Raw genomic sequence first — 14,238 nt, forward strand, 5'->3', positions numbered from 1 at the left:
AGCCTATTGTCCTCCCAAGTACATATATTCTCTCCATCTATTGTAAGGCCACCCACCACCTGCAGTAATGGATCCTATACCATGACATGCACACTCCAGGTGGTTGAATATGTGCCACTCTAAATGGGAGTATGAAGTGTGTGTGTGTAGGCAAAAAAAACACGTAGCTGGGAATCTTTTTGATCAATTTTGAAGAGACATAATAAATGATTTGTTTTTATTCACTTGGAATTATGGTAGTTTGTTTGTTCCTCTCTGCCTTGTATCGGTTATTTGGGCAGGTTAGGAATAGTGTTTCACTAGTTTAAGCACCACAGCAGTAGTTTTTAGTTAGTACTCCAGAGTTACCATGTAATGAAAGACTTCAGCTACACTCTGTGTTAGTTCAAATGCTTATGAGAGAGACTGATCTCAAACTTGGCCTGTGTTGCAAGTGTGATGGCCAGAGCTGACAGCACTGAAACTGTATTTCAAGCCTTATTTGGATAGGATTTATTTCTCAAGAGAAGGCTGTGTAATTTTAATATTGCACAAACTAATGTGTAGTAATTTTCTTCCCTTCCAGAGCACATTTGCTCCTGAATCCCAGAATAAACCACAGACCCAAATACCTGTTTTCAGTGCACTTGTTTGTCCATTTCTAAAGAAGTAACTTCATAACAAGCTAAAACATAAATAAAAGTAGCTCACATACTCCCTGTGGAAAAGTCCATCTTCTTTCATGGGTTGTTGTGTGTATTTGGAAGGCGTAAAGAGAAGTGTTTGGGTGGAGCCATGCATGCACAGTCTGGCTGCTGACCATACTGCTTCAAATTTCATAGACATTAGATAGATAAAATGGTATAATGCTCCTGTAACAGACAGTATAATAACTAATATTTGTTAGGTCAGCAAGAAACAGACTTGCAGCTGAGCTCAGCTATATTTGTGCCGAAATCTTTTTTGTTGTACATTATCTACCAACTACAACAAATCCATACATCCAGGGCAGTATTGGCCTTTTTAAAGTATAGCTCCTTCTCCCTTCATCTAATGCAATTTGGGTTCAAGGCTAATAATTTGACAGAAACACCTACAAGCTGCTTTTCAGCAAAAGTGAAGACATCAACAAATAATCAGTGGTTAGGGCTACTTTTCTTAGCTTACGGACAGCATCCAACACTGTCAGGGTAAAACAAAAGTTTTCAGCTTAACAGTACTCACAACTTGTCAAACATGTTTATACCATACATTTATAGATGATGAATATTATCTATCTACTGGTGTCCTGCAAGACTCTGTATTGGGCTCAGTCCTGTTGAGAATGTACATCAATGATTTGACTTTTGTGTGATATTTGAATCTATACTGATAGCACAGGGTTTTATTTTGTCACAGTAAAAGGTTGCATGTTGAGATCCCAGTAACAAGAGAAATTTAGGTTGATGCTGAACTGTAACATTCCTTTTTGACTGGTAAATAAAGAGTTAAGTTAAGAGTTTAAGTTAAGAGATAATTAATGCTAACATTAACAAATAACAAATAGCTAAACTTACAGATGGCTTCTATCTTTTTTGTTGTTGTTGAAATCAGTTTTTTTTTTTTTGATGGACCACAGCATAGATGTAGAGCAAGTATTAAGTGCATTTAGATTCAAACATCATCTTCTGATTTCACATCAAATGGTCTGTGATAGAACATCAGGTTTCCCAGGAACCTTCCATTGACTCAGGCAGTTAAGATAAACTCTAACTCAATAGTTCTCTTCGACAACCTACAACCAAATTGGCACACAGTCATTGCCATACCCTTAGCTGAGAATACCTCATCAAATACAGAAATGTCTGACTCGTTTATAAGATTATCCATGGTGTAGCTCCGCCTGCACTGTCTGGTCTAAATCTACTGCAAACAACTCAGTGCAGGTGGGGGGAACTGGACCAGCTACAGTACATGGGGAAACTACGTCTAGCCAAGTCATCTTGATCACAATATCAATGGATTTCACTACCATAATGAATTAAAGACTCACAATCCGATTATTCATTAAGAGACCTACAAATGTCAACAGTGATTCTGTTTTTATCCAACTTTAATATGACTACACTCATCCCAGTCTGATCTCTTTACTGTATTACATATGCTTAATTTAACTAACTGAATAATTAGATTTTTATCTTATCATCATGTAGTATGTTTCTACATATTGTACTACTCTACTTTTTGAATGCTTAACAAAATGAAGCAAAGGAACTGCCAATGAAAGCTAGTCCTTTGGGTAATTACATTTACATCTATTTAAATGCTGATTAATGCACGTTGTCCCTTTTCAATGATAAATAGATGAATAAGTGTCTTTCAGTTGTTGGAAGAGAGGAAGAAATGTAGTAGAGCTGCACATTGCTTCCTATTCAGGTATTTAACAGATTACCAAAAGATCACAGCTAGGCTTTACCAAAAAATTAATCTTGCACTACAGTAGTGGCATGTCTGTCGGTGCGAATGGGCCCAGAATCACACCACACTGCATTCCCTGTGACATTTCAAAAGCTACCTTTCATCCCACTCATAGGACGCTGAGTGTAGAACACATTAGTCATTTTCTCTGAAACAATCTTCTTCTTCTTAAGATTCAGTCCTTTTGTCAAAGGCCTCAAGTGAAAGTGTTGAACCACGGGCCCGAAGATGCTATCATCAATGCTGAGGAAAGAGTTATTTCTCCCCGCAGGTGGATGACCGAGCTCTGTGTGCACGCTTATGTGTGTTTATGTGTGTACGGCCTCGTGCGTAAGGCTTTATTCTTTACTGGCCTCTCCTTTTTTTAATCTCCAGACCGTCACCTGCACAGCTGGCTGCCATTCATAACTCAAAAGGTTTACTTCACATCACCTGACATCTAGCTTTGCCTGGACATCAGGACTGACCTTTAACAGACAGTTAACATTCTGCCATTTGTTCATGTGCCACAAGCCTGGCCATGTTTTGATGCCTCACCTCACAAGGTATTGACCCAACATGTATGCCCAGTCCTTGGGGGTCGTGCCTTTTGGCTGTTTGGTGTGACAAAGTTCACAAAGTAAAAGACATGTTATATAAGTCAGGGGTTCCCGAACTTTTCAGCCTGCAACCCCCAAAATAACGCCAGTGACTGATGACCCCCACTATCCCTGGAGGTGACATGCCCACGCACCAATTGACGTATCTGAACACAGGCATAATGACACAAAAGAACAGAACAGCCTTAAAACAAGGAAGTGATTTTACATTTAGCTATAAAGAAGATAAAAGCAGAATACCTCAGCCAAAGTAAAATATCCATGTAACTTATGAGTGAACATTGTTGCTGTGCAAATTTACATTTTGGGAATTACTTATTTCATCGTTAATCTCTCCCATGGTTAAATTTTGGAGACGGCCACTCGGAGATCATCTTCTCAACAGACACGATCTGTAGGCATCTGAAGATAAAGAAGAGAAATTTATTTGCATGATTTTATTTTTAATTTTAACTATTACCTTACAGCTAAAATCCAGTATTTCTGATTAATTTCTACTCTCTCTGCCTCGCGACCCCCCAGGAGGTCCCGACCACCACTTTGGGAACCCCTCATATAAATGACACCATCTTACCATCTTGAACAGTCCCAACAGTCCCAGTCCCTCGGCCATATCCACCTCCCAGCTTCCCTGGATTAGGTTTAAATAAAACACCACATACCCACTCGACTTTTGCACTTGGCTTTCATCTTTTTTTCCCCTTTTTTCCGTTCCCCTCTCTTCACCTCCTTTTACCTTCACCTAAATTGAAGCTGAAAATAGAAGAATGCTCTGATACTGGAAGAGATAGCTTTCTCTTCTGCCTTTTTTCTTTCTTTCCTTTGTTCTTTCTTTCCCCTTTCCCTCCCAGCTTGTCTCGCTTCACCCTTTGCTTACCCTTCCAACTCCGCTCTCTGTCTCTGTCCTCTCCCATCCATGCAGCTGTGGTAGCACTGTGGAGTTCAGGCGCTGTTTGATCTGTAGTCCAGAACACAGGATGAGAGTTATCCGCTGGCAACAACAAGAACATCCTATTAGGAGCTGGACAGAGCTTTGACAGACACTCGCTGCCTCTGCCTTGCCTCCTGCTACTGATGCTGCTGATTCTCTGTGCTGCTCCCCAGCTCAGGGTGGGCATTACTGGCTCAGCACACTTGACACACAAGCTCAGAGTCTGGTTCACTTGTTGAATTTAAAATGTTGAAAGGCTCTCTCTGGGATTTATTTTTAGTTAGTCAGAGGGCTGTCACCGACTGGTGTTCGTGTCACTGAAGTTCTAGTTGCTCTGCGTTGTTGATCAAGCTGCCTCGTCAGAATTGGGAGCTTTGATTTGGCATCACCTGCAGGCCCGAGTAGTAGTTCACAGTTTTTCTACTTGTTCAACCTTCAAGCTGTTGATGTCAGATCAGCTTCAAAACAGTCTCACCTCAAGGTCCTTTTAGTAGATGGAGCTGGAGCTTTTCATTGTATCACACAGTCTTCTTGAGCTGGTATTTTGCTTGTGCACATGAAGCGCAAAGGAACTTGATTTAGGTTCTGGTACATCATAACATATAATCAGCTTCTGCTGTCATCATTGCAGATCACAGAGGCGTGCTGTTACATGAGAACTTTGCCCCAAAAAATACAGTGTTTGGCAGTGTCCAGCTGGATCCATTCACCTTTGTTCAACTTTGGGCAGTAAAAACATGGATATACCGAGTCTGGAAATGGAGAATTTGAGCATGTTTTATCACTATATTTATTACATTGTCACACTAGGAAACTACAAGCTGTATCATCACTCTCAACGTGTTCACTGTTTCAGTGAGGACAAGTAATCAACTTGGAAAATTGAGGGAAAAGGACACATCCAAATAAACCGCTGCTTAATTATTTCCGCATATTAACGCCACAAATGTGCAATCAAATCGCATTTGTATCCGCTAACTTGTATCTTGTCTTTGTTTTCTTGATTTCTGTAGACCCCCCTTTCTTCGCAGAGAATGTCACACGGCCTGGTAAAGCCTTGTTATCTTAAACAGACTGAGCATTTGTCTTGGTCTCTATTGTTTTGGCTTCATGCACAAAATCAATGGAGCTCATTCATCACACGCTCATTGAAAAAGAGCATATTTGTTTGAACATTTGTGAGGATTTTTCAGTACAGTGTTAGGCAGAGGGGCAAGATTTATCAAAACTGTGCAGGCAGTAGATGCTACAGTCAGGGTATTTGCTTTGCTTTGCTGAAAAAGCATTATTCTGTCCCCTTATCTTCCCTCTGCATCTGACATGTACAAATCACACTCAAATGCAGACACAAATTCATATATACACATACTTACATAAAGTGTGTTTAAAAATATATATATATATACATGCGTGTAATTAATGCACGCATAGACATGCATGCTAAAACACACACTATACACAAATACTCTCTGTGGCTTCTGTTTCCGTCACAAACAGCCAGTGATGGATTGGCCCTTTCCATTTTAAACAGGGAGAAAACACATGCCCCCGGGGACCCTTATGTGTGGAAGTACTTTGAAGTGTCCACATTTAATTCTTCTGTATGATAAATGAGAGGAGAGCTGCAGTTGTAGCCTGTGAGGAAAAGCTCAGCTCGCTCAACGAGGGGAGCGGTAACAAATGTAGCGATAGCTGATAAGCCGACTGTGTCTCTTGCTCTTGCTTGTTGTTCTGGTCCCTGCAGACCCCCACAAGCCAGATAACAAATCCATCCTATCAATCAAACCCATCAATGGCTGGCTGCAGATTAGAGACAGTGATTTTGGGGCTGATTGGAGGGGAAATGCTGATTACACCTCCCTCTCTCTGACTTGATTACACACTGCCTGTGTGTTGTCAAGCTCGGCTGCTGAGCTGTAATCACTGGAAGCTGAGAGCAGAGGCCGTGGATCTAGACAAGACACAGACACAATCGCACCACTAGCTGGCGAGCTGTGACTTTATGACCACTGCCAGCTCGTTTAAAAAGGCCTGAATCTCATGAGCATGCGCATGCCAGCTGCTCATAGGCCCCGCACCCGTGTCCAGACATGCATACCTGACACCGAGATAAGAAAAACTCAAGCAATGAAATCTTTTGTCACTTTTTTTTTTTTTTTCACGGACTCCTGTCATGTTCATTGCCTCCTGTTTCCCTCCTCCTGTTTCTCTCCACTATTCTGGCCTACTTCCATCACAGTGGCAGAGGGTCGCGTGCTGGAACACACACACACGCACACACACACACATATGCGCACTGTGAGCACAGCGAGTAGAGTCCTAATCTGAGCTTTATTTAGCTGCCTCACCTTTAAAACTAGAGCAGGTTCCAGACAGTCTCTTTGTTGCTCACCTCAGCTTCTTCTAACGTTACATCCCTCTATACCTCCTCCACTCCTTCATCAATATGCTCAGCCTTCCGTCACTCCATGTTCATCCTCTTTCAATCACTGCAGCTTTCCGTTTTCAGCTACTGTCTAGTGGCTAACGGAGGGCACCGTTATTGTTATTTGCAACAGAAGCTGCATGAGTTACTTGAGGAGTGTAAACAAACAAAAATTCATTGCCAGATATTACCGAGCATTCTGCTGGCAAGTTTGAAATGTGTGGGGGGAAATTAATTTGTTTTTACTTGCTTGCTTGTTTATAGAAAAGTAATTGTGATGGGTTCTCAGTGGGAGTGCAAGAACAAACCAGATTTCTTCTTTGTTCCTTATGTCAACAAGGAAAAAGCAGAAACACAAATTTTATAATGGTTTTGATGATGACAGTTTGCGAAAAAAGAAAGCATGTCTCCCTTAAAAAAAAAAATACTGCAAGTGAAATGTCTTTAAACTTTGTTGCTGAATATTCACAGACATATTAACTTTTCTTCAGCATCCTGGAAGCACTTGGTATTTTGGTTGGTTATCTATGACTGTATGATAAAGAATATGTTGAGGAAAAAGAAAATTGTTCCACCAAGTGCAATTTCTAACAAGAATATCTACAGGGTTTCTCTTCATCTTTAACAGCGTTAACCGAAGCCCAATCTCAACAGGAGCACTGTCTACAGGGTCACTCTTTCAATTACTCTGGCTCATGTTTCTTACTCTAATAACACCCGCCTGCTTTCAACACACCAATTGCGACTGCTGGCGTGACCGTGCGCCTAAATAAAATTCTTTTAATCTCAGTCTTTGCATATGTGCGTGTGTATGTGTGTGTGTGAGGTAGGTTCACATTAGATTCATAACTTTCTGTGTCCTGGTTCTGAACTGTCTTTGAAGCCCCAAAATTGTCTCATCCAGCATGTGTTAGGTATCATTTCAATTGACACCATGCACTCTACTACTAGTGCTTTGAATTGAGCATATTTGCATGCTTGTTAGATGGAAACAGCTGTCAGGGGAGATAGCGAGAGTGACTCACTTCTCGTTCCCTCACTTATCGTTTGCCTATTCCAGTCCTGCTCCTCTTATTTTGACCTCCAAGAAAGTCAAAATATTCACTTCTTTTTCTCTCTTCTCTCCATATTTTCTCTCTCTCTCATATTCACAGTGAGCGCACGCAGCATGGTGACTGATTTTTTGGAAATGTTGCGGCCAGAGGTGCGATGTGCACCTGTGGCACAGTTGGAAATCAGCTTGGATTAGGATGAATAAATTATTATTATGTGTTGTGTATCGTGTGCTCGTGAGAAGTTTTCAGACGCTCTGCCATTACAGCTTCTCTCAAAAGGGCACAAGCACAGACAAATAAATTCAAAATGAATTTGAAGGATGCTTTTTTGGCTTATTTCAGTTTACTTTATAATAAGGAGCAGCATTTATATCTGAACTTTGCTTGTCAGGGGAAACTCTATGAAGTCCAGGGCTTACTGTATGTTGCCGCCATTGTGTTAACATATTTTAACATCTTTCAGAGGAAGCAAACTCTGGGTTTTAGTCATGTTTAAAGTTCGCTGCAACCTGTAGTGAAGTGATGTGGGCACTAGCTGTGGTATATGGTTTGAAAGGTTTCACATGCTGGTCTTACCATCATCGAGATGTTACCAGTTTTGCAATGTGCGTCATTGCCACTGTCACGGCAGACAAACAAATCATCACAATATATATATATATATATAATTTTTTTTTTTACAAAATGGCTGGAATCTTCGACCTTATGCAATAGTTTTCATTTTAAGATAAGTTAAGCAATCAATATAGAGATTAATAATAGGGATATTGCTGTCTGCAGAGTAGAGCCTTGTAGTCATGGTGATTTGAGCTGTTACCCATTGAACTGTTTCACAGAGTACTTTCTTTACTTTCATTTACAGTAATGACACCCCCCCACTTCCTCCCACAATAGGGAAATAAAAGAGTTATTTCCCTACTGTTGATACTTTACTTTCTCTTAAATAATAATCTTTATATATTGGCATCATACATCATGTTTTCCCATAAATATTTAACCATGGGCCATTCTTAAACAGAAGCCTTTTGAAGTAGTTGATTACATGATTAGACAGAGCAAGAAGAAGAACGCTACCATGCTGTAAACACACACACAAATATATCATGCAGTGTTGTGTCAAGTCTTCACAGCTGTTATTTCAGGAAAGTTTTATTTATATGCAGACATGTAGAATATGTTGACCATAGATGGTGATGGTTTCAGAAACAGATGTGGTTTCTAAGGAACAGCAAAGTTGCACATGAAGTCAAGATAAAACTGATGAGTGACAGGAATTCAGTTGAGGTATGTATTGTTATTTTCAGCTCTTGTCGGTTCATGCCTGTCTCCTCCGTCCCCGTAGCATGTATGTCGCCCTTTCAATGCATATCTCTTCCCTGTGAGTGGAGATGCATGCCACACTCTCTGCCTGTCACCATACATGAGTCCTGCATTCCCCTTTGGTCCCCTGTAATACATTTTCAGCAGAGCTAATACATGTTTGTTTGCCAGTGGTGACTGTGTAATGAATGACTCATAGCATGAGCGGCACCAATAGGAAGCCTGTTCTCCTCTCTGAGCTGAAATAATTGACAGCGCCTCATCTGCCAGCTCATCTAAATACAGCAACCTGTGCTTGTGCGAACAAAAAAACTGAATCCAGGTCAAGTCATTATGGCATCATCAATTAAAATAGCATCATTGTCAAGCAGCTGGCACACAGCCTGTTTCTTGCCAGATCTGACTGTGACACATGCTTTTAGTAATAAGACAACACATGTTAGATACCAGGGTCATTTGACAAGATTTGCTGGCTTGTTGTTGCTTTTCTTTTTTTTTCAAAGAAAGTGCAGTTCCAGTTTTAGCAATGTATTTGTCACTGAAATGGAAAATGTGGGTGTAGAATCATTTAGTGAAGGGTTTGACCTGGTAGTAGAGGGATTTGATTGGATGCTCAGAAGTAGCTGTGAACGCTCAGGCCGCGCTGCAGAAGGATGTAGAGAGCTGTTGACCTCCACCCACACCTCCCTTGCCTCCTCTGTAAGATCAGGAGGTGGCGGCTGATGGAGAACATTAATAAATTATACTGCACCTCCAATAACCACTCTTTTTTTTAAGAGTGACATACAAACACACAACTAAAACATGCTACTATGCTCGCCAAAACGACCCACAACCTGATGCTCAAGTGTGGTTTTATATAACTGCTGCGATGAGCCACTTCACATTTGAACACAGCGACCTCAGAAACAGGCTGAGAGACACACACACACACACACCTTTGTGAGGACTCTCGTTGACACAATGGCCCTTAACCCTGACCCTCAAGCCCATTCTACACATAAACTCTAACCGACACCCAGAACCACTTAACCCTCAAAGAGCCCTTTGAAGGTGTGTGTGCAAGGAAGGAGCAGCTAAAACGCTCTCACTTTCTCAAAATGTCAAACACATCTTCACAACGTATGGCCACACACAAACACACACACAGTCATGTCCAGCAGTGGTGTATTTAAAGTGGCAGCCTGCTGTTTTCGTTCCTCCCGGTCTCCTTTGCCTGTCAGGGGCCTGTGATGCTGCTGTTTAATGAGCAGAGGCTCTCCTCCTCACACACACTTGCTCCTGGTCTACTACTGTTGCTGTGCGTCTGCTGTTGCATCGCTGACCAGAGGAGACACGCAGGTCTGTGTCCCAGGGCTAATTGCTGCTACTTGGCTGATAGTCTCTCTGATAGTCTCCACTCTCATTGACTCCCCGGACTCCAGGGGGATTCCCACAGGCACCCAAAGACAAACAAACCTGGGCGGACAATCGATAACGGATGCAAGAGTTACCGCTCAGCTCAGCTGCTGATTAAGATTCTCTGGGAATTGGTACGCGTATGTGTGTGTGTGTATGCGCTATGTAAGAGAGTGTGTAAAGGTGTTTGCTGATTGTCCCCACTCCTTGATAGTTAACTGGGATCTTCAGCCAGTCCCCGAGTGCTTGTTTATGTGATTTTGATTAAGAGCATGACAGAGTTCATCCTCACAGCAACACCACATTAATGCTCCCAGGTAATTATTCCCCTCAACCTCTCAGCTTTACAACACGGTGGGTGAGATGGTGTCTACGCCTCAGTGTGAGAGCTGATAACATACTGGTGCGATCTTCACCAGGCCTAATGATTAGTACAGCTTTTATAACCGTGTCCTTTTCATATGACGTACTGTGTTGATGAAATTAATTCATATAACATTACATACAAGCACACTGACCTGAATCAAACCAGAACATTTCAGTATGATGTGTGAAATTGTTTCCTTCCTTTTTATGCTTTAACCACCATAATACATATAATTTATTCTAAGTTTAATTCCTCTTAATCCTTATTCATTTCCATTCATAATCCTTATAGTTTTAGGAGTAGGTGCGTTACCTTTAATTGTCGGTGCAAGCTATTTTTAGAGCGGCGGAGCAGAGCCACGAGCTGCTCAGAGCTACGCTACGGAGGCTAATGGGATTTCTTAGTTTCCCTCATCAAACTCATCAAATACACAATCCAATAACTCCAAAACGCTCTCGTGGACAAGTTGTGTTGGATTGTGTATTTGATGAGTTTGTAAGTTTGTAAATAGCTCGCACCAACAGTTAAAGGTAACGAACCTACTGCTATGACTATAGGGATTATGGCAATGGGCCAATTTGCCAAAATGTTGAACTATCCCTTTAAGTGTTTAAAGGGCAGGATTTTCATACTTTTCCCAAAGTAGAAAGCACAATTTCTAATGTTTAAACCATACTGCACTTGCTTTCTTGCAAAATCCGCCAAAGTCAAAAGTGAAAACATTTTCTTACCAGTAAAAACCTAATGGTAATAACGTAGTAGGATTGTTTTACATATTGTTTTTGTGGCAGCTCATGCGGTGACGTGTCACTGTGTGCCTCCGACTGCCACTGGCGAGCAAGCGGTGCCACGCTGTCGTGTCATCTCGCCTCTCCTCCTCGCCCTCTCTGCCCCCTTCTATCCCTCCTCTTCCTCTCCTCTCTGGGCTCATGTTTGCTTTTGTTCTCATCTCCAGCCCGACTGACTCACAATGATGATCTTGACCAGGCGCAGGGAAAGGTCAAGGTTGGCCGGTAAATTGCCTCAAAGCAATCAGCCCTTGTCTCTCTGTGCTAACACTGTGAGCTCTCTGTCTCTGTCGCCATCTTGCCATCGCTCCATCACTCCAGCTTTTATTTTTTTCTCTCCTTCTCCATCTCTGTGTTTACCCAGGGGGTGTGAAGGGGAGGGGGGTGTCAGGGAGGATTGGCAGCAGGAATAGTAGGGGGGGGGGGGGTGCTGCCCTGCTTTGAAGTCTTGGCTCTGACCGGCGGCTGGGTGAGGGCTGGGGACTTGAAAGGACTGAGCGTCACTGCCGTGGTGACATTTCAGTACCGACTAGTGTGACCCAGCGTGGTGCTTGTGTGTGTCCGTGTGTGTGTGTTTGTGCATATGAATGTATTTCTATCTATATATCTCTCTATATATCTATATGTGTGTGTGGGGGTGTTGACAAAAGAGTATCCTCATGGCTTCAGCTGTCCTCAAGGACTGCTGGCTGCTATTTGCCTCTGCACCAGAGGGATTACCTTTCATTACATGAAAATCAGAATCCCCCCCCCTTCAACCTCTAACCCCTCGCTCAACAAAAGCGCCACTGGGACACAGAGTAACTAGAGTACACACAGTACACACAAATGTTTCCTGAGCCTTGGCTACATGTAACACTTTATATAGTATAAAATTTCACAATACACACTTGCACACACAAGGCTCAAGGACGGGCTCCTTTCGGTCAGCTGTTCTCTCCACCCCGGTGTGTCTGAGTGGCTTCCCTCTGATGGCTTTACACACATGAAAGACTTTGCTTTAATGTGTCACACACTACCCACACACGCTCAGCCAAACAACTTCAAAGCCTGCCTCTGGCATGTAGCTGGACGAATGTCTTCATCCACCGGCCCATTGTGTGTGTGTGTGCGCCGTTCTGTCTGTCCTCCAAATGCTGTAAACAGGTGTTAACATGTCAGCCCACAAGATGCCACATGCCACTGTGTCATGATCTCCCGAACAGCTGTGGCCAGCCATTGTGTGTGTGTGTGGGTTGTGGGTGTATGTGGGTGAGACTGTGTGTGCGAATGTGTTTACTGTAAGGGTTATAAATGGCTGCAAGAGGAGCTTTAGCCCTAGATTTCGTGCAAAGCCAAGGACAAACAGAGAGAAAGAGTGAAAGAATGAAAGAGGGCTCCATGGCAATGAATGATTTCCTGAAAAACACACAAAATTTCATCCGCTGCGCCTCTCCCCGCGCCTTCCTGTTTGTGTAAAGGTGTGAATGTGAGCGAGTCTGAAGGTGAATGGGTAGGAAGCAAACAAAAAGTTCATCCTTGCTTCTGGCTAACAGCTCCATCAGCGGCCGTATGGTCTGATAAATGCCTGGTGCACAGGACAGAAATCTACCCGCTCTCTCTTTGTCTCTCTGGATTAAAGAAGCAGCTAATACTATCTCTAATGTAAATGTAAATTTTATTTTATCCCCAGGTGGAGATCGGGAAGCTGGACTACCACCACTACCTGCCTCTGTTCTTTGATGGCTTATGTGAGACTACTCATCCGTACGAGGTCTTCGCCCGCCAGGGAGTCCATGACATGCTGGATTGCGGCGGCCCCAAGATCCTGCCCGTCATTCCCCAGCTCATCATGCCCATCAGGAGTAAGTCTGGGAAGGGGGCTGCACTCACGGTTTACCAATCACACGCACATCACAGCTCATTTCCCAAGTGACCCCGTGTGGGTTGATCCTCCTTTTACATTCACTGTGCTCTCCAGCTACTGAAGGGAAAAAATGTGGTTATTTCAAGACTTAAAGAAAGAACACCTTACAAATGCTGATTACTTCAGCTTAAATACATGTTGCCGGAAAGCTCTAAAAAAAGACAGTGAAGACGAAAGAGCAGGCAAAAATGAGAATTGTGCATTTTTTAAATCTGTGGTAACTTTATATTATTTTCCTGTTCTAAGTTATGTTGTATAATCACACATGATCATACAACATTAAGATACTGCAACTGTTTAATTAACATTGGCAACAAAAATGGCCCTACTGTCTTGTTCATTTGAATTAATTCAGCAAATCTGTCTATAAGTAAATATTGTGTAATAATAAGTGATTGACAGCCAAGTAATCTGCTTGGTTAGATTTTTAATTGCAGCCGTAATAAATAAATAATTTTGCATGCCATTACTTCATTATTCACTATTTTGATGACTGCATCATTACATTTTGATTCCTGTCTGCGACAAATCCCAAGACTAGAAGGCATTCCCCACTGCTGATGAACTTTAACTAGCTGCTTATTTGAATAAATGGCAGATGCTAATAACTCACAGAGGTGGTGAAAAAGGAGAAGAGTGGAGTTGGTTGGAGACCAGATGTTAACCTGTTTAACATAAGGAATCATGGAGAATGTCCTGGGATTTTTTTTTTCCACAATTGATTTGTTTTGAAAAAACTTAAGAATGAATTAAAAGTTGAGATAGATAAATAAATGCATTTAAATTAATGATACAAACATTAATACGCATCATAGCATTCTTTTGAATCACACAATAGCACTTTCAAAGTCTCTCAGGCAACACTGCAGTGATAAGGAGTGTAACTAAAATAGAACAACATACTTTACCAGGAATAGGCTCACCTGTCTTACACGCTCGCGCTACAACAGATTCTAACATTACCATACAACCAGTCCTGTGACAAGTCCTAATTTGGTTTTGCAGTCACACTG

General features: G+C 42.0%; 1 protein-coding gene across 1 annotated transcript in view; it reads left to right on the forward strand.

Annotated features, from left to right (window-relative positions):
* Positions 1-14,238, forward strand: part of pacrg (PARK2 co-regulated) — a gene marked incomplete at both ends in the record, with an annotated part of 130,782 nt that overhangs the window by 55,193 nt on the left and 61,351 nt on the right. The window contains one exon of the mRNA XM_083998889.1: positions 12,992-13,163. Coding sequence (XP_083855015.1) covers positions 12,992-13,163 — 172 coding nt within the window. The remainder of the gene's footprint in view (positions 1-12,991; positions 13,164-14,238) is intronic.

The sequence above is a fragment of the Trachurus trachurus genome (assembly GCF_905171665.1).
Source record: "Trachurus trachurus genome assembly, chromosome: 22".
In the NCBI taxonomy this organism is placed as follows: Eukaryota; Metazoa; Chordata; class Actinopteri; order Carangiformes; family Carangidae; genus Trachurus; species Trachurus trachurus.